The 19,922-nt window shown below is 40.9% G+C and overlaps 1 protein-coding gene across 3 annotated transcripts; it reads left to right on the top strand.

The window, feature by feature from the left end:
- Window positions 1-5,822: 5,822 nt before the first annotated feature.
- LG10H5orf58 (linkage group 10 C5orf58 homolog) lies at window positions 5,823-18,106 on the top strand. 3 transcript variants are annotated; one of them, XR_012489868.1, is made up of 5 exons: window positions 5,823-5,967; window positions 11,805-11,880; window positions 12,785-12,875; window positions 13,904-14,078; window positions 17,839-17,964. XR_012489868.1 is itself a non-coding variant. In XM_019740153.2 (4 exons), exons 3-4 carry the CDS (start codon window positions 12,785-12,787, stop codon window positions 17,988-17,990), a joined length of 243 nt encoding a protein of 80 aa, XP_019595712.1. In that variant the 5' UTR covers window positions 5,823-5,967; window positions 11,805-11,880; the 3' UTR covers window positions 17,991-18,106. The 3 variants fall into 3 exon arrangements, 1 of the variants encoding a protein (XP_019595712.1); XR_012489869.1 differs by lacking the exon at window positions 5,823-5,967 and adding an exon at window positions 10,698-10,730; XM_019740153.2 differs by lacking the exon at window positions 13,904-14,078 and having other exon boundaries at window positions 17,839-18,106.
- The last annotated feature ends 1,816 nt before the right edge of the window (window positions 18,107-19,922 follow it).

The following is a 19,922-nucleotide window of genomic DNA, read 5'->3' on the forward strand; positions in this document are numbered from 1 at the left end:
GGAAGAGAACGGTGACTCTAAATTGAAAGAAACTCTTATCAATGGAGAAGGCACTGATTTAAATCTGCAGAGCAAACCTTACGCCTGCTGACTGTGCTTTTCCTGATCACCTCCCATCACTGGCCTCCCCTCCCAACATCTTCCTTTTGTCTTTAGCAGGGGATGATATTAAAGCTCCTGGCTTGGGCCATCTCGGGGAGTTAATCAGTTTCTCAGATATCTCCCATGTGTGCATGAGGTATCCATGTTGTTCAAAACAAGAAAACCGGCCCAAAATGGAGTCACTTATGTTAAGCCCCATGTCACCAAACCCAGACTTAATTACAGTTTCAGCCTGTCCCAGAAATGAAATCTTAAACCAGTCAGGACTCAGCTCATCAATACTAGTTAGGTACACCCCTGCCATCTCCTAAAGGAAAGAGGAAAGTGACATTGCAAAACCAAACCAACTTTTTTGCCTAGCATAACTTCCTTATTCTTGCTGCCCTCTGCCTGTACAAGCCTTTTATTTTGTGTAGCTCCCCAGGGGTCCTTTCTATCTGCTAGATTGGATGCTGCCCAATTTGTGAATTGTTGAATCAAGCCAATAAGATCTGTAAAATCTACTCAGTTGGATTGTATTTCCTTAACAATGTTAACAAACTTCTTTTGGTTTTTCTTTTGTTAATCTGTCTTTGATTATACGGGGGTCTCAAGCAAAATTTAGAAGGATGGAAGGGCAATGATGCTTCCTCTCCTAGAATGGCTAAAACCCACGGGCTTGGGTTCGCATTTGCATCCTAATTCAGTCCTGCAAATGACAAGCTGTGTGACCTTGAGCCATTTGCTCAGCTACATAGTAATAGAAATAGGCAGTGCAGTCAGGATTTGAACCCATGTACATAGGATCCCAGAGTCCCAGATTCCTTAAGTGAAACAGGTTTGGACTGGATGGTCTTGTTGCTTTTCTGGGGTGTCCTCAAGCGCCTCTGCTCCATCTGGATATCTGTCTGGCTGAGCTGCAGTTCAGACTGTTTAGTGTTCTTCCCACAGCCCTGTGCACCCCAGAATCCAGGCTTTAGAGTATCTTTTTTTGCTTAGGTTCTAGGTCCTGCCTGTCTCCCTCCGTCTTTAATTTTGTCAGAGTCATGAATTAACAGGAACCAGACTCAATTTATTAATCCCATTCCTACTCCAGGATAATCATGCACAGAGGCTTGGAGGTGCACACTGTACATCACAAAGAATAGTAATAATAATAATAATAATAATAATAATAATAATAATAGGCTCTCTGTTGAAAGTTGCCTTAGGGAACATCTGTCAGGGACCCCAGAGAGCCAACTTCCTCTTTCCTCATTCCAGAATAAACCACAGGAAGAGGAGTCAGTAAGTGACAGGAACTTTGAGACCAACTGGAGAGAAATTCCCAGCCCCATCCACTTTCTTGGCTAGCCAGGAATCTTTGACCCTTCTTTTCTACAGAAACAGGGAATTTACATATTAATGTGCTAAGTCCTTTGCACAGATAATCAGATACAACCTTCACAACTGCCCCATTAAGTAGACACTTAAATTGTCCTCATTTTACACATGAGGACACTGAATATTCAGAGAGGAAAGTGACTCTAGGATGTGCCCCTTATAAACGGAGGACCTAGGATTTAAATCCAGAGCCACATGATTCCAAAGCCCGTCCTCTTTTAACCATGCGAGGCTACTAGAAACTTCTAGACCTTTCTTGAAAGTCCTTTTTGAGCATTCCAGCAAAAATCCCAAAACTGTGGTCCTGGTGTAAGACCGAATGGGCCTAGTGAGACTGTTGTTTAAAACATACTCTGCCTGCCAACTGGCCCCTGCTGTAGAAGACTGGTGAAAGTTTCTTAACAAACATTCTCTGGTTCCCACTCTGAGCCAGGCACGGAGCTAAGTACTGACAATACAGGGGCAAACAAGGCCCAGGCCTCAAGAAGCTCACAGTCTAGCAGGAAGGAAAGAGAAGGAAATAAATAGAGCAAACATTTTGGGGTGGCCTCATGAATGTAGGAGATACAATAAGTGGATGTGGGGGAGTCAAGTTTCTAAGTAAACACCCATGTGACCTCCAAGACACTATGGAGGATTAGGACGCATATGGCCTGGCCGCTTCCCAGCTGAATGATCTCAAGCCCCAAACTAAGCCTCTCTGAGCCTCAATTTCCTCATGTATCAAGTGGGGATAATGCTACCTTGAAGGCTCTGACAATGAAATGAGATAATGTAGACCATGCTTTACATCCCCTGCATTACTGAGCATCACCCATCACCAAGTCTCTGCTGACTCTATCTCCTACTTACTTTCTAATCTCATTTCCATCTCTTTGGCCACCATTGTAAACAAGGTACGGCCATCTTTCACACAGACTACTGCATTACACTCCTGACTTGGCTACTTGTGTCTATTTTGTCCCTCTTTCAATCTGATCTTCACCATGACACCAGGGACATCTTTCCAAACCACCTTTATGATTACTCTCAACCACTACCATTCCCATCCCCCACCTGCTTGAGAGCCCTTTGTGGCTTCCCACAGGTGTTAGGAGAGACCGGAAGCCTCAACACAGTCTCTGTGGCCCTGGCATGGTCCAGCATCTGCCCCCTTCTTCAGCCTCCTCTTGCCCTGTGCCTCCCCTCGCTCCCTGCACGCCAGCCTGGCTGGATATTCTTTCAAACCCTCCCATCTGCCAGGCTGTCCTTGACGCAGGACTCTTGAACATGCCGTTCCCTCTGCCTGAATGCTCTTCTCTCCTCATCTCAACCGAATGTCCCTTCCTCAGGAAAGCCCTCTCTGAAAGTTGCCCCCAACATGTCACATGCCCCACCACGATACATCTTCATCCTGGACAGTGCCTAATGAAGTTGTCCCTTAATACGTATATTGTGCCACTGGTGGATGCCAGTCTGTGTCCTCCTCTGGACCACGAGCTCCATGGCAGGGAGAGGCCTGTCAGATTTGGCTCCCCACTAAATGTCTAAAACGTGGTGTCCAACGGAAGAGATACTCAGGAAAGATTTGTTGCTGAATACATGCATAGTACTCGGTAAGTTTACAAAACTGTGAGTTCCTTTTCCCTGGCCTAGGGCTACTTATACATGCAAGTTCAAAAAGTTTGCCTTTGTTTTGTGGTTGCTTTAATGACATAAATGATTTGTCAGCATCTGCAACAGTGCACTCTTAGAATTTTCTCCCATACAAGAAATGGTCAGCAGAGGGCCCCACAGGAGCAATTATTGAGGTCAGGTCAGTGAATGCAGTAGCTGGTGGGAGTGAGCAGACCCTGTGTCCCTGTCCCCAAATCTGTCTACATGGAGCCACTCAGAGACCACCAGCAGACTGCCTTATGCCATGGGGCTTGGCCCCTCATGTCCAAAAACCTTTTGATCTGGCCTCAAGAAACACCAGAATTCACAGGGCAGGAGATCAGAGCCCTGTGTAGATTATTTTAACATAAATCCACTGCTTCCACCTTGATTTGTCAGTTTCACGCTAAAGAATTTGTAATCAAGATCTCACACTGTTGGATAGAATCATGCATGAGCATTAGGGGAGATGTGCTTTCTTTGGGGGCCACTTTTCACTTCCCAGTCAGTAGTTTTATTTCCATTTTAATTTTCAGAGCATCTGCCCCCCAGCAAGAGCCTGTGGTTTGGAATTCACGGCTCTGTTGTGTGTTTACACACTACGCTTGCTTGTAATTGACAAATTTAAATTCTGGTCATATTTCATTTATTACACAGACCCAGGGAAAAATGCTGGGCGAAAACCTAATTACAGGGAAAGTGCCACAAGGTAATCGCTGTGAAAGAACTCCTGCTGTGGCAGGGCTGAATATTTCATCCACCCATAAAATGATTATACTGACAAGATTCTGAAAAATAATAAAATCTGTTTAATAAAAAAGAAGCAAAATATCCGTGTTTTTACACACAAAGTATTAAAACATCCTTCATTCTGGACAGATCCTAAGTCATTTGATTTTTATTCAAATGATCCTCCACAGCCATGATGGTTTTTGTAATCAGGGACCAGAGTTTTGTAATCTTGCCCACACCACACAAGGCTGCTTTGAAGCTTTAAGGCCTGGTACCGCCTTCTAGAACAGCTGTGAGCCTACTTCTCATTGCTCTCTGCAATCTTTGGTCTGGGTGCCAGAATCAGAAAGCAGACAGAGGTAAGGGGGACCCAGTGTTCAGGCTGCTGTGGTTCATCTACTTTCTCCTTCAGACTGCTCAGAAGCCATGAAGGTGTGGCTTCTGCTGTCACAGCTTTGCTGGGAGTCCCTCAAAATGACAGGGGCTAGTGCGTACCTGGCTTTCTCCGACTCTGGAGGGTGCCACTGTAACAGGCCAGCACATCCATCCACTCACTAAATAAAGATTTGTTGAGCACTTAGTATGCGCAAAAGACAAAAAGGCTGGGAAGCAGAAGAAATAAAAACTTAAATTAGGAAGAACTTGAAGCTGGAATGTCCACCTCCTTCCTTCTACCACCAAGAATCAAGCAGACGTTGTGAGTCTGTTTGTTGCTGTGCTGGAGGTGTGTGTGTGGGGGGGGGGGGGGCTCATCCCAAATACCTTCCTCTCTTAAATGAAAATTAAGTGGACCTGAGTTGTGCCTGAAAATTACACACACACACACACACACACACACACACACACACACACAGACCGGGGTGCCAAAAAAATGTATACAAGTGGATACTTTGGTCAGCGTTGCTCAAGCAGTAGTTCACCATAATCAGAAGTGTCTGGACGCTGATGATGGTAACCACTTTGAGAACCTCTTGTAATTGCAGAAGTCAAACGTGACTTGTATTCATCTTCTGCTATTGGTATATGTTGAGAATTACAATTTCAATACAGCTTTCCTTTCTTAAAATGTGTATACATGTTTTGGCACCCTCTGTATACATATAGTATATTACATGTATAGTAATTATATATAATATATATGATATCTATATATAATTTTTAAAAAATGACTGAATTCTGGCATTAGTAGCCAAGGTAAGTTTTCATTATGGTCACATATTTGAGACTTGTAGAAGGCGTCCGATGAAACTATATTCCTCAAAGTATGGCCCACAGTCCGCAGAGGTTCAAATGGAAGGAGGAGGAATTTAAAATGCAGATTCAAGGAGGGTCACTTTAGATTGACTAAATCAGAGCCTTTGTGGTGGGCCCCAGAATATGCATTTTCACAAGCTCCCTAAATAATTGTAAAGTGTGAGAAGCTCTACTTTGAAGTGATTGATGTGCCACCCTGAGAAATACCCTGGAGAGTTTAAAATATAGAGAAGAGGATTGGGACTAAAGTTACAGCTAGGCTAAATAAATAAACATGAAGAAATGAAATCATCCATAAATCTCACTACCCAGAGATAATCATTGTTAACATGCTGGTGTATGTTCTTCCAAACTTGCTTTTATGCATACATTTTTTTTTTCATTACAAAAGGTGAGTACACACTTGTAGTCTATTGTAATTGACTTCATGAACATAATATGTTTTTTCCTAAGGACGCTCATTTTTCATTGCATGGCTGGCTGCTGAGGGTGAGGCCTGGGAGTTAAGGGCAATGTCTCCAGGGAGAAGCATCTGGTCGGGATCTATGTCTTTAATAAACAGGGGAGGTTGGGGGATGGAGGGTTGACATGTTAGAATTAGAAACATATTTTAGTTGGGGACAGAAGGTGTTCTCTGATTGGTGGATCTCTGGAAATAAACACAACTCCTGTCAGGAATATGCCTGGCTGGATGAAGGCATTTTCTAAAAACCCCAGCACAGACAGTTTCCAGACAAACAGGCGTAGCAAGCAACTGTCAAAAGCAGCATCGTGCTGAATATTGTCAGCGTTTGTCCATCTGCTTTCTCAAACACTGGGCTTCTTTCTTACATTACAGGAATGTTGAAGGAAGAAGGGAGCTAAATTCTGGTGCAGTTAAGGGTATGTATTTTATTATTTTGGACATCAAGTTGGAAAACCTCAATATTCTCTTGGCTTCCTTACCTACTGAATCTATAAACCTTCAGATTGTTTGCTTTTCTTATCCTGGTTGAAGTGTTTTGGGCATAGGGTTGCCAGATTTAACAAATAAAAGTACAGAATTCCCAGTTAAATTTGAATCTTAGATAAACAAAAAAGTTTTTAACATAAGTATGTTCCATACCCTATTCAGGACATACTTATAGTAATAAAAAGAAAAAAGAAGAAGAAGGAGAAGAAGGAAAAAGAGAAAAAAAGAAAAGCTGTTTATTATTTACTTGAAATTCAAATCGAACAGGATGCCCTACATTTTATCTGGCAACTCTATTTAGGTGGCTTCCTATTTCGGAGGGAAATGTTGGTACAGATCTGTAATTGCTTTTTTCCCCAAGCTTTGTTGAGATGTAATTGACATGTAACATTGTTTAAGGTGTACAAAAACGTAATGATTTGATACGTGTATATGTTGTGAAGTGTTTACCACAATGAGGCTCGTTAACACCTCCTTGACTTCACATAATTACCATTTTGTTGTTGTTATGGTGAGAATAGCAAATCTCTACTCTCACAGCCATTTACAACACAGTATTAACTGTAGGCTCCATGTTGTACATCAGATCTCTGGAACTTGCTCATCTTATCATTGGGAGTTTGTAGCCCTTGGCCAATTTCTACCCATTTCCCCCACCTCTCAGCCTCTGGCAACCGCCACTCTCTGTTTGTATGAGTTCAGTGTTTTCAGATTTCATATATAAGTGAGACCATACAGTTTGTCTTCCTCTGAGTTACAATACAGTTTGTCTTTCTCTGAGTTACGTTGCTTAGCATAATGCCCTCAAGATCTATCTACGTTGTTCCAAAACGACAGGGTTTTCTTCTTTTACATTTTCTTAATTAGAAGGGAAAACATTTTGTTCATGCAGCAAACAATGTAGGTTTTCATTAATGACATCTTTCTATAGTTCGGAAGTGTTTCTTCCGGAGAAAAAGAAAATGACTCCGTCCTATGTAACGTCAGGTACTTGAAGAAAACAGAGGATCAGGGAATCCATCTTTCAGTTTAGACCACAGGGGCACAAGTCACGAGCCTTCCGGCTTCCTGCATGTGATTGGCTGTGGGGAAAGTACTGCTCTGACCCGTGGGAATTTACTTGATCTTTCCAACACTGGTCATGCTCTCAGGTGATGATCCAAACATGTGCTCCTTACCTCCCAAATTTGTGTAGACAGGGGTTGTGCAAAGCAATATTCCTAAGTGGGAAAGGGGGTGATACTCCAGTAGAAAGCCAGTCCCGGGGCACAGAGACCAGCACTTTTCATTGATAAGGGGCAGGGAGAGGATGGGAATGAGAGCTCTGAGAGCAAGTGCAAGAAGTGAGATAATTTACTCAATTTGTTTCCTGAAAATGAAGACTTTAGGTCAAGAATTTGTAATAAAACTAATGGAGGCACTCATAGCCGGCTCCATAAAACCCTGAATCACCTTGTTGTTCTGTAACCGCTTTTCTCTTTATGGGAGAATTTACTAGCTTTTTAATCTCCTTTAGTTGATTAACGTTGGATTCAACCATTGTACCCTGTGTTGGGTTCAGGTAAAGTGTTGCATTTGCAAACTTCTTAAGGTAGCTAGATGTTTTTTCAGGGCCTCATCTACAACAGTCTCAAGTGTCAGATCATGCTTATAAAGTTTTGTTTTCTTAAGAGAAAAAAAAGACCTATAATTACTTGAGGAAAATCACCGTAATAAGTAGTCATCATCACTCCAAGACATTTTTATGGAGAAAAATATAGTACTATAATCTGTGTTTTTCTGTGTTCAGATCTCTTTTTCCCCCCACTTATGATACTTATTTAAAATAAATACAAAGTTGGTTCTTTAAAAAATAAAACGCTTGAATGATGACCTTTTCCAAATTGCAGTAGTTTCAATCTACTCATAAGAAGTAATCAGCACTCTGGATAAATGGAAGGTCTTTAGATTTCATCAAAAGTCCTGTGAACAGAATACTAAAAGGCAGATAATTGAGCCAAAGCAGGCCCTGCAGACACTTGCTGGACCTGAGAATGGGGTGTATGTTCGGGAAGATGGGGCTCCAGAGACACCAGCTCCTACGCTGGCCCCCACCATCCCCTATTTTCAGGTTTCTCCATCTTAATGCGATCTCAATCCACCTACTGTTTTCACCGTACTTCTCTTAAACACCTTTTCTCCTGGCTGGTGTTACCTATGGGGAGTTTCCAACAACACATCTGTAATCCTGCAGGTCTGAGGTGAAGTTTTCACTAGTCTGCATCAAAATAGGGGGAGCAAAACAACATATCTTGTAAGATTTTAATTAAGCTTGTCTTATTCTGGAACTCTTGTGATCTTCCTTCTTTTCTTCCTCCCGTTTTGATGTTAAATTATCTCTGCATTTATAAAACTGCTGGCAGTTATTTGTTTTGTTAATGTCCTTAATTCAGAAAATAAGTGTTTCTTCCCCTATGTTAGTCACTCTGTGTTTGTATGCTTGTGTGTACATCAGTACCTTATGTGTTCAAGTTCAGAAGCCCAAAACATTAAGGAGCCATGATGTACCTGTTTACTGTCTCCAACGATTGTGTCTGGGTCTGGGGGATAACCTGGCACAGAGAATAGAACAGAAGGCTCTGGAGTCACCCAGACAGGATCCGATCCTGGTTCTCGTGCCCCTATGCAGGCACTAAATTCTCTAAGCTTAAGCTCCATTTTCCATGTAACTGGAGTGATAACAAGAACCTCAGAACATTGTCTGAAGGCGAAAGCTTCTAACTTAAGGCATGACATACAGTCAGTGCTCAAAGGATGTTTGGTCCCTGACCTTCTGTGGCTCTTCTTGCCCCCTAACTCAGCACTCTGAGAATTAAATTAAAAAATGCTCTGTGCACATACCAGAAATAAGAAAATGCAAGACCCTGACACTAGGAAGTACCCAGAGTTGAAATGTTGAGTGAGGTGACCACTGGCTGAGATGGGCATGAACCTGCCGGTTTGGGTAGGGTTAATTCAGGACTCCCTCCAGGATTGAGGGGAGTTTGAATGGCTTTCATAGCACATTGAGAATGAAGGAGTCTTAGAAAGGGCAGGATATTGGAGGGCATCTGACCCTAGGTTTTGCAAAGTGTGGGACATATCCCCCGAGAGATATGAGAGATGTTTTCACATGGTACACAGGCCCTAAAAAACATCACACAGTGAGAGTTGCTTCCCTTCTAACTCTTGTACTACTGATTGCATCAAGAAAAAAGTCTTGGTTTGCGCTGGACTGTTTTTTAACACTTCTTTAACATGTAATAAGAACCCATTTTAACAAAGAAGATGAGGCTTCAGTATCACATCCATCAGGAGGCAAGAATATCTAGATGATTAAGAATATTGTTTTATTTCCATTGTCTTTATTTTTCTTTTTACCTTCTCTTTATATTTTATGCCACTTACATTGATGATACAAAGATTTTTAAGTAGATCTAAATCTTATTTTCATTGTCTTTATTCTTTCCCATTACCTTCTCTTTGTATTTTATTCTGTTTACATAAAGATTTTTAAGTAGATTTAAATTTTAAAGGGAAGCAAATTTAAAATATTAAGGTAATAATAAAATAGGTGGTATACAGTTAGGGCAAACAGGCATAACAGTGGCCCCACTGTGAGTGAAATTTAGAAACCACTGATCTAGCCCATCGCCCTCCTCAGGAAATGGATGAGGACACTGAGGTTCAAAGAAAGGCAGGTCCTCTTTTCCAAGATTACATAGCTGGCTGTCCTTAGGACTGAAATTCAGTTCTCTTATACCCCTCTTCATCTACCTGCATCAGACAACAAATTCTAGTGTTAAACAGAACATAATTGGATAAAAACAAAAAACAAAACAAAAAAACCAATGCATTGTGGGTTGAGGGACTGGTTCCAGAGCCTGGTATGTGTCATAGGGGAGGCTGACAGAAGACAAAGACTATTATAGAACCTGAGGCTGGAGGTCTGAGCTCATCATCAAGTCTAAGGCATGTCCTGAGAGCACCAAGGAAGGTCTTTGAGTCAGCCCCAAAGGTTGTAGTGCCGGAGACTCCTTTTAGAATCCAGCAAAGATGGCTTGAATCCCAGTGTCTCTAGTTGGCGAGAACCCAGTGAGCATCTCTCAGCTCCTCTGTACTCTTTACTCATCTGTAAAAATTTATAGGAATGATAATAGCTCACATTTATTGGGCACATCACCTGCCAAGCCCCTGTGATGCATTATCTCACTTAAGCCTCAAAAGAACACTAGTAGGCAGTTATTATCTCCATATGATAGATGAGGACATTTGGACCCTGAATGATTAGAGCGCTTCCTAGCATCTCTATGGCTAAACAAGTGATGGAATAGGATTTAAAACCCACTGGTTTCAGTCCACAGTCTGGCCTTAACCACACTTCTATACTGTGAAAATTAAATGCAAATAAGGGCTGTAAAACATGTAGCATGGTGCCTGGCACATAGCAGGCAGGGAATGTCAGCATCCTCCCCACCATGCCTCTCCAGGCCCAGGAGACTGAGCCAGTCACTGTCAACCTGGCATCTAGAACCTTCTCCATAGGGTTTTTTGTCTGGGACTACAACTCCCAGGATGCATCAGGCAGAGGAACTGGCCAATCAGGAAGACCGGTCTCGCTTTTACTGTCGGTTTGCCCTCCCTAACGGTCAGAACTTCTTCAGCCGTTGGCCTGGTAGGTCGTGCTAAGGTGTAGGTTTGGGGCAGGCCAGGGTTACTCGGTTTTAAATAATCCTAATTCAGTTTGAGAGTGTGAAGACTTGGAATTTCCAGGCTGCCTCAGCTGCCAACCTGTTGGGTCTCTCCGCCCGCGGCCCTCAAGGTCCCAAGGGTTCTCATGGGGGTGGTTGCGTCGGGAAGGGGTGGTTGGCGGGTTGAGTCCAAGCAGGGCCAGTGGTGGTTTGCTGAGCAGGGTCCCGCGGAGAGTGTTTTAGGTTGGCCTGATCCAGGACCGCGGAAACGTCAAGGCTGCCTAAGGCTCTGTCTTCGGCCCCAAGCAGCGGTTGGGTGGGCTGTCTGCACCCCGCTGCCCCCAAAGACCTGGGGCTCCTCTCGGGTGTCACTTGGGCCCAGAAGAAGGGGTGGCCTTTAGAGTGAAAGCTGCAGGGATGATTACCACGCACAGGACAGGATGAAGGCCTGAGCGGGGCCTTCTGCCTCCTGCCTCCTGGCTGCGGGGTTGCGCCTTAGTTGCGTTAATGGCTTCAACGTAGTGTCTTGGCCTCTGACCCCAGTCTTCCCTCCATCCTCAGAGCTTGGTCACTGCTTCCCACCTCCTGAGAAAGTGCTCTTAGACCTGCCTCTCCTTTCTCTGAGTAACAGTCCAGCTGAGCTCCCTGGAGAAGGCTTGATGCAGCCCTGGCCTCGCTCCAGCCCAGTGGGGTTTTGTGACAGCTCTGCCCTCGGGTGCCACCCACCACCCGTGGTGCTTGACAGCCCTGAATCACCAGACCCCAGGAGTGGGAGGGCCAGCTTTCTTGGGCATTTCTCTATCCGTTTAGTTTCTGCTTCCTTCTTGGTTATTTTTTTAATTTTTTTACATTCATGCCTTATTTGTAAAGTTAATTTCACCATCACCACCCCATCCCCTTTATTTCGTTATCTTCTTTCCGTTCCCCTCACACCCGAATCTTTTGATTTGCCATACTCAAGATAGCTGCCGTTCCCTTTTTAACACCTCGGAGCTTGTAGGTGGATAAAAGGGTATTTTATTCATTGTCTGGAAAAAAATTTTTTATTTCTTTTACAGTGACTTTAGAGTGAGAGAGAGAGAGAGAAATAGGATAAATCCAACTCAGGAAAAGGCGGAGGCAAGGAATTTAAAGGTTAGTTTGTTTTTATTATTTTGGACAAGTCAGTATATACTGTCTGCTAACTTCCCACCTTTCATGTTGTCGCTGTTTTTTGTACTAAATGTCACTTATTGAGAACTGACTCTGGGTGGTGAACACACAATGGGATTTATAGATGATGTATTACAGAATTGTACACCTGAAATCTATGTAATTTTACTAACAATTGTCACCCCAATAAATTTAAAAAATAAATTTAAAAAAAATGTCACTTATTTTTCAGGTCTTTTTGAGAGATTTGAATGGCTGACACTAGATTCTAGTGAATCATCCATGCATTTGTATCTGACACAATTGGTTAAATATATGTACTGTATATATAACATAGTAACATTTTGATTTACACATTCCAGTTAACGAATTCAACTGTGAGTTGCCCTAATTCCATAAGCTAAAATAGAAGCAGTCATTTTGCCATCCATTTAGTTTATGAATTTTAATTGAATTTTATTTTGAATTTTACTATCTGTTTAAAGAGATTTATGTGCAACCTGTCACTCAAGAATAAGTTAGAAAAAAGACACTGACTTACATAAAATCAGAGATTTTGTATGATTGCTAAATTGTAAGGTAGTTTATAAGTGTTGACGATTTCTGCATTTCCATTATAAGGGCCCCATCCTGTGGAGATGGTTTGATTAAAGAAGAAACCTCACCCTAAGAATTCCTGTTGGAGGTGTTTCCAGTTGAGAAAATACTAACTTAACAAGTTGATATCTTCTTATGTTAGAATTCTAACCATTTATAAAGAATATTCATAATTATTTTGGTTCTGAAATAACAGATTTTCCTTTTAGAAATACTGAAAATTTAAGTATTTTGAAAGTACACATAAATACTTCAGATTTACACTTTTTTTTCTCTCTTTTAAAATCAGATGTTTAGGAATAATACTGACCATAAGCTAAAGGTGGAAGCCATAATTAAAAACATTAACACAATTTCTTTGGAGTTGAAGAAGATGAAAGGTAAGTATGGAATAACTATATTTAAGTGTTTGCATGTCATGGTTATAAAATAAATAATAGAGCCAATTTTTGCTTCTGCTGGGGTATAAGTGAATTTTGCCCACTAATTGGGATTTTTCTATTTCTTAGGAAATGCTTACACTAATAGGAACTAGGTCTCTAAAGATGAGTTATGTTTGAGCATTGATTGGTCTAGCAGTTAGCAAACTTGCATTCCCATCCTTGACACTGATAAGCTTATGATGTCTGACTAACCTCTGAATCCACTACCTTCCTTCCCTTCAAACAAACTATTATACAACGATGTCACATTCTGCAAAGTGATGCCTTATCCATTTATCCTTACTTTCTCCTAAGGGTCTGTAAAAATTAAAAATTGTAAGTTTGTTTGATTCTGTGAGTTTAAAGCTCTTTATTTTAAACAGATTCATAGAGTAGGATTGGGCCTCATAGCTCATGATGTTTAGTCACTCATCTCACAGATATATTCTGTTTTATCCCATGTAAAATTTCCATGGTTGAGCATTTCTAGCGATATTCTATTCCTGACCAAACATTTCCTATGTTGGGGAACTTCCTATCTCATCAGTCAACCTCTTCTAAGATAATAGCTCCTTATGAACTAGCTGAAATCTGCTCCCCTAACCCTTTCACTCACTGGTCCTATTTCTAACCATGAAAATTACATTGACTATCTAGTCTTATGACAACTCTTGGATATTTGAAGCTAGCCTTTGTGTCAGTTATGAGGCCTTCAGCTACACGTAACAAAATGCCACCTTACCATGGCTTATACAAAAAGGAAAATGACGACGCAATCTAAGGTAGGGCTGCCCGGAAGTTAATTCAGAGTTTTAAAGACTTCATTAGGTACTGGGTTCTTTCTATGTGTTAACTCTCTGTTCACTCTGTAATGACTCCTGGTCATTGCCTGCAGACATGGCCGTTACAAACACTATCTCTGCCTGTGTCTATATAAGCCTGTCCCCAGATCTCTGCAGCACATTCCCTTTCCTTTCCTTGGTCAGAGTTGCATCACATGCGAATGACTGCAGCAGCCACCGCCCAGGGAAGTGGGACTGCCCAAACCAATTTGGACCAGTCAGGACTTACTGCTGGAGCTGGGGAGAGGACCACAAGTGAAATCCAATTGTGCCATGAAGAAGAAGAAGGAGGGAGTGGCCGTTAGTTAGGCACCAAATAGTGAGTGCCTGTTACGCTGTTTCTACCTGTTTTCTCTCTGGCAGTCTTCCCCAGAATGATCTGTGAACCCTGCGGTCTCGAGATGTTAATAGATGGTATACAGTGAAAAAATCCACATTCTTTTGGTCAAATAAGTTTGGGAAGTATATGATGATCTATAGTTCTCTCACAAATTTACAGTACATATTAACAATGGTACTGAGGAGTCTGATATAAAGAAATCTGGTTAGCTTTGCTTAATTCATCATCTCCAAAATCAGTCTCAATTCTACAGCAAGGATTATCTTTCTAAAATGCAAGTCTGCTGAAAGCCTCATTGGTTCCCCATTGCCCTGAGGGTAAAGTCCAAACCTCCTAGAATGGACGGTAAGACTTCTTGAGATCAGACCCTTACCCACCTCTCCAGTCTCTCATCTCATTGTTTTTCCCCCTGCACGTCCTATGCTCCAGCCAGACTGAACTATGTGCGTATCTACACATTTACTCTGCGTCTGTGCCTTAACACTGCCATCTCCTTCTGAAATGCCCACAGCTGCACCCCCGCCTCCACCCCACAGGTTCATGCTACTTATCACGTTAGTCGAGTTTACTTACTTACATTGGAAAACTTCTTTTAAGTCAGCATGTGATCTCTTCTACTTTTTCATATCATCTGTCACGCTGTGTTGTAATTGCATGTTTACTTACTTCTCCTATCCCCACTCAACTGTAAGTTCTTTAAGATATTCCTAGCAATTAACACAGTGCCTTGATGTAATAGTTTCTTGGAAAGTGTTTATTAAATGAAAAATTGGTTCTGGATGCTTTTACTCACTTAAAACAATTAGAGAAGATTTAGATTCCTCCCAGACCTGATTATCTAACTGTTCTAGTTTGGAGACTATTCTTTCATGAAGTAAAATAGAAATAAAAAATATGATATATGTGTTCCTGAAAAGTTGTGGGGTAGGTTAAGCTGTCAGGATACCAGGGACTTATAGAGCTAGACTAGGAAGGTAAAGATGGAAGATGAATGAACACTCTGTTTACTCACTTCCTCCCCCAAATCATAATGGCAATAGATATAACATTTACCATAATCCAAATACTCTTCCAAAAGCTTTACATAAATGGATTCAATTGTAACAACTCTATGAAGTAGGAGTATTACCCTTCGCATTTACAGATACATAAACAGACATGAGAGCATAACTTCCTTTCCTAAGTTCACACAGCTAGTCACTGGTAGACCTGAGATTTAAATTTAAAGTGATTTTAAACAGACAAAAATCCACAAGACAAAGAGCTCTCAAAAAGAGTTAACTACGAAACAGAAAGCAAATGGAAGCAAACAAAGAAAGCTGAACCCCAAAGTCCAGAAATCTGAGCTTGGTAAAGCTAAGAAATAGCCCCAAGACTCAAAACATAGTGGCACCAGAATCCTGGATGTAGAGGTGAAGGAGAACAGGAGGACTGGTTAAATGTTTAAGAAGTTATAGACTACCTGAGGCCTCTTCCCCCACTACGTAACTGGACAACTGTTTCTCTCTGTGACATACTTGTAAGACACAAGGTTTTTCCCTGAAAGGGTATAAAACGAGATCTCTGGCCTGGAGCCACTAGCCACAAATTGAGGAGCAGAGTACTGTACTAAAAACAAGTTTATTAAAAACAAGTTTACATACGGAAGTACATACAAGACCTCCAGCTTTCTTTTCCCACTTGGCTACAAAACTTTGGCAGCCTGATTTATACCCTCAAGCAGATTTTTCTTTCAGGAATCTGACCAGCCTCAGAGAAAAGACCTAAAGATCCTGATAGCACAGGTCCCCTCAACAAAATACCCAATCAGATCGCCCCACAATATAGTCTACTAGGGGCATAGAGCTTCCAATTGTCTTCATAGTGCCTCAGTCTCAAATACGAGCCAATAAATATGGCATATTTGAGGAAAGCATCTAATATGAAAAGCAGAGACAGAACCAATAAGTAGATTCAATCAATGAGGAAGAAACAAATTGTGAAGGGAGATGAAAACTAGAAACTATAATATCCACAGAGAAGAGAAGATGCTACATCAATGAAAAAGGAACATGATACTATAAAAAACATATTTAGAAAACAAAAAGGAGCTCTTGGAATTTAAAAGTGTGACAATAGAAATAAACTCTATAGATGCTTTTAAAGATAAAATGAAGAAAATTCCCTACTTTGTAGAGCAGAAAAACAGAGATGGAAAGTTTTAGGGGGAAAAATGACAAACCAGTCAAGGAAGTCCAACATCCAATAAATAGTGTTAGAAAGAACACAGACAATGGATGGGGAGGAATTCATTAAGGAAATAATCTCAGTACATTTTCCAGAGGTGAACAGTTTGAGTTATTACAAGGAAAGAGCCCAACACAATGGATGGAAATAGACTCGTATCATGGTACAATAGTGGGACATTTCAGAACACTGAAAAGAACAAAAGATCCTGAAAACTTCTAAAGAGAAACAACCATTAAGAGTTAGAACCATGAAAATTCTCAGTAACAACACTGGAAGCTAGAATAAAATGCAGCAATGTCTTTGAAAATTTGAAGAAACAAGATTTCCAACCTAGATTTTTATAGTCAGTCCGTCAATTAAGCATTTGTGTAGAGAGAAATTTTCAGTCATATAATTATCCCTCTCAGGAAGTTACTGAGGTTGTATTCCACCAAACAAAGGAGCAGACCAAAACGAGAAAGACATGAGATTCTGCAAAAAGAACACTCCACACAAGGGAGGGGTGAAGGGAGTCCCTGGGATAGTGGTGAGGGGAGCTCCCAAGAGCAAGCTGTACAGAGGCCTGGAGAGCTGTCCGTCCAGACTAGAGCAGCTCAGAGGCTCGCAGAGAGGAGAGACTTTGAACAATAGAACAGCTAAGGCGCTTGATTATACGGAGAGGAGATTTACCCAATGTGGGGAAATTTGGGATATATTCATGATAACTCACCAATGAAAAGAAATTACTCACTTTGGTTGGGTAGTGGCTTGAAGGAATGGAAATGTCATAAGACTCAACTATGAAAAATATATAATCAAAAATTTTAAACATTAAATATTGAGCTAGCAAAAGGCAGACTCAAGTATATTGGGGCAGTGAGTGAAAGAGCTGTATGTTAAGTCTTCTGTAATCAGAAGCAGATTACAGATGCCCTAAAATTGAAAATTAACTATGCATGTCATTTGGAGATATGGAGGTAATACCAGCTACCCCATCCCAGGAAATAAACTCCATAGACACAAAACAACAACAGAAGCAACAAAAACAAAAGGAGCTAAAACACTTCAAAGTGGTTGCCTCTGGGAGATAGGAACTGCTATATAGGGTGATGCAAAAGTAATTGCGGTTTTTGCAATTGTTTTTAACCTTTTAAACCGCAGTTACTTTTGCCCCAACCTAATAGTTTTTGTAACATGCCTTATAGACCTATTTGAGATTCTTCATACTATATGGCTATGTAACAGAGAAAAGTAAGTTTTAAAAAGTATAAATCAAATTTGTAAAAATCAAGTTGTAATTTAGTAAGATAGCTGACAAGCTGAGCTAAAGAACCCTTCTGGTAAATGTTTTATGCCATTTTGTAGTACGTAAATTTGATTTGAAGTCACAGGGAGCACACCTAAATTGTGGTTTCATCAATAGGCACTTAAGAGAAAGCTAAATCCAGAATTAGGAAATAGCTACTGAGAGTAATAGTTGCTGGGACAATGTGCTACAATATATTGTCTTCTATTATTCTGTTTTGCACAGAGCTCTCCCAGTTACTGCTTTGTGACCTTACTCTACATTTTAATCATCCTGTGAAGGCAGATGACTTCAAGGAAACAGAAAGAAACAACCCCCTCTTTGAAGAGTTTAAAGTATCAGATGTATCCCTTGCTTCTAATAGTTTTTCGACCTGATTTCTTATTTATTGTGAATTTAGAACTGTACGTATTGTTGAATTAACAAATATCTGGGAGATTTGAGTTTACTAATATATTTAATATAATAAAAAACAAAATAAAAATATGTTGAGTTATAAATAATCATTTCATGTTCCTGAAGGCTGTTTTATTATTGTTTTAATATTTCAAAGAACGGCTAATTTATTTCACTAATGGCAAGGGTATGACATAGGAAATTAGCCATGGGGCACTGCTTACTTTTTACCTTACACTTGAATTTGACTTGGGCTGAAAGAGAGTCACTAAATTGTAAATGGATGGTATTGAGTTTATATTAATCCGATCTCTCCTGGTAGCAAATGCCCGAAACAGCTCAAGCTAGCTGAAGCATGTGTTGTGTTGTGTGGCTTGGCAGTCTGTGCTTGGAGTGGCTTTCCAGGGCTCCCCTAATTAATCAGATGTCTCCATCCTGGTTCTTTTCTGGCATTGGCCTCATCCTCTCCTGTTACGGACTGGTTTCCTCCAAAAGGCAGGTCGAAGAAGGGGTAGAGTCATAGCAGGCAACAACTCCGGGTGTACAGCGTTAACTTTTGGGGGTCCCAGAGAAGAGACATCCTGACTCAGCCTCTGTGTTTAACATTCCAGAGAAGGACGCCAGCTTGGGTAAGATGTTTATCCCTGAGCAGGGTCCTAAGCAACTGTGATTGGTGAGGCTGGGTCACATGCCAGGTCTGACCAAAGGAGAAGAGGGCCCATGGGAAGAACGGAGTTTCCGTTGCCTGAAGAAGGGGGGAAGGATGCTAGTCATAAAAACATCAGATACTCACCACCAATTTGTCATGGCAGTGGGATTATTTTTAGGATACCTTTATCCTAAAACTTCCCAATTTCTGTCCCTTTCCATCAAAGGAGACTTAAATTAATAGGCTTTAGTTCACCATATATACATGATTCACTACCAAATAGTTGCTTTGAAATCTACTATGTCCTTCATTTTTTGATATTTTTTTAATATAAAGGCTAGAAGACTATGAAGGAAGAAATAAGGGCAGCTCGCTCCATAACTTGCAATGGGTGCCACCCTCACTACCGAGCACTAGGTCAGCATTTAACACAAAACAGGCAGGAGGTAAATGCTTGCTAAATGTTCTGTTGAATAAGCGTGTAAATGAATGCAGGTGTTTCAGCTTTAGAATCTCAGATTTTGGACCTTAAGTAGAGAACTGCTTTGTAAGGATGAAGTTTTGTGAAACATTTTTATCATCATTGGTTAAAAGTCTCCAGATACTCATCGTAGCAAATTGTCAGTTTTAACCCGGTGATTTCCAAGAATCCCTTCCAATTTTCTATCAGCTCATGAAAAGGAAGATGCAAGATATTCTCTACCACTCAGAGAACTTGGAGATTAAACAGAGAAGCAAACAATTTTTGTTGTTAATCAAAGTTGTGGAATAACAACCAAGGGCCCAAAGGGGAAAGCTTGAAGAACCACATAACGCCAGGTTTTTGTTTTGCAAAATGCCTACTACTTTTGAGATATGTAACCAGAAGGAAAGAGCTGCATTTCTTTGCAGGATTTATAAACACTTTTTGGGAAGGATGGGAAGGGCATTATGAGAGTGGTCGGGCATAAAAAGATAGAAGAAAGAGATCTAGTCAGAAAGTCTGATCAAATTTTTCTGTGTGTATTCATTGCTTTTTCATCTTCCCAAGACAACTTTGGCAATATCTACATCCCTTGACAATGCTTTTGGAGTTGGGTGAGGGTTAGAAGAGGTGGGATTGCGATGTGATGAATTGAAATCCAGCTGTATTTGACGCCAGAGCCTCATCTCTAAATTTAAAATGTTTTCATTTGGTATTTGTAGCTTAAATATACTTTAAAACAAAAATAAATACTATGGATTAAACTATAAAGACAATAAAGTTGTTTCAGGAACCCAAAAG

This window comes from Rhinolophus sinicus, linkage group LG10, assembly GCF_036562045.2.
Source record: "Rhinolophus sinicus isolate RSC01 linkage group LG10, ASM3656204v1, whole genome shotgun sequence".
Lineage (NCBI taxonomy): Eukaryota > Metazoa > Chordata > Mammalia > Chiroptera > Rhinolophidae > Rhinolophus > Rhinolophus sinicus.

Coding starts and splice junctions, on each gene's coding strand:
- LG10H5orf58 (XM_019740153.2), top strand. CDS start 12,785: ATGTTTAGGAATAATACTGACCATAAGCTAAAGGTGGAAGCCATAATT. Junction 12,876..17,838: donor GGAGTTGAAGAAGATGAAAG/GTAAGTATGGAA, acceptor TGTTTTGCACAG/AGCTCTCCCAGTTACTGCTT.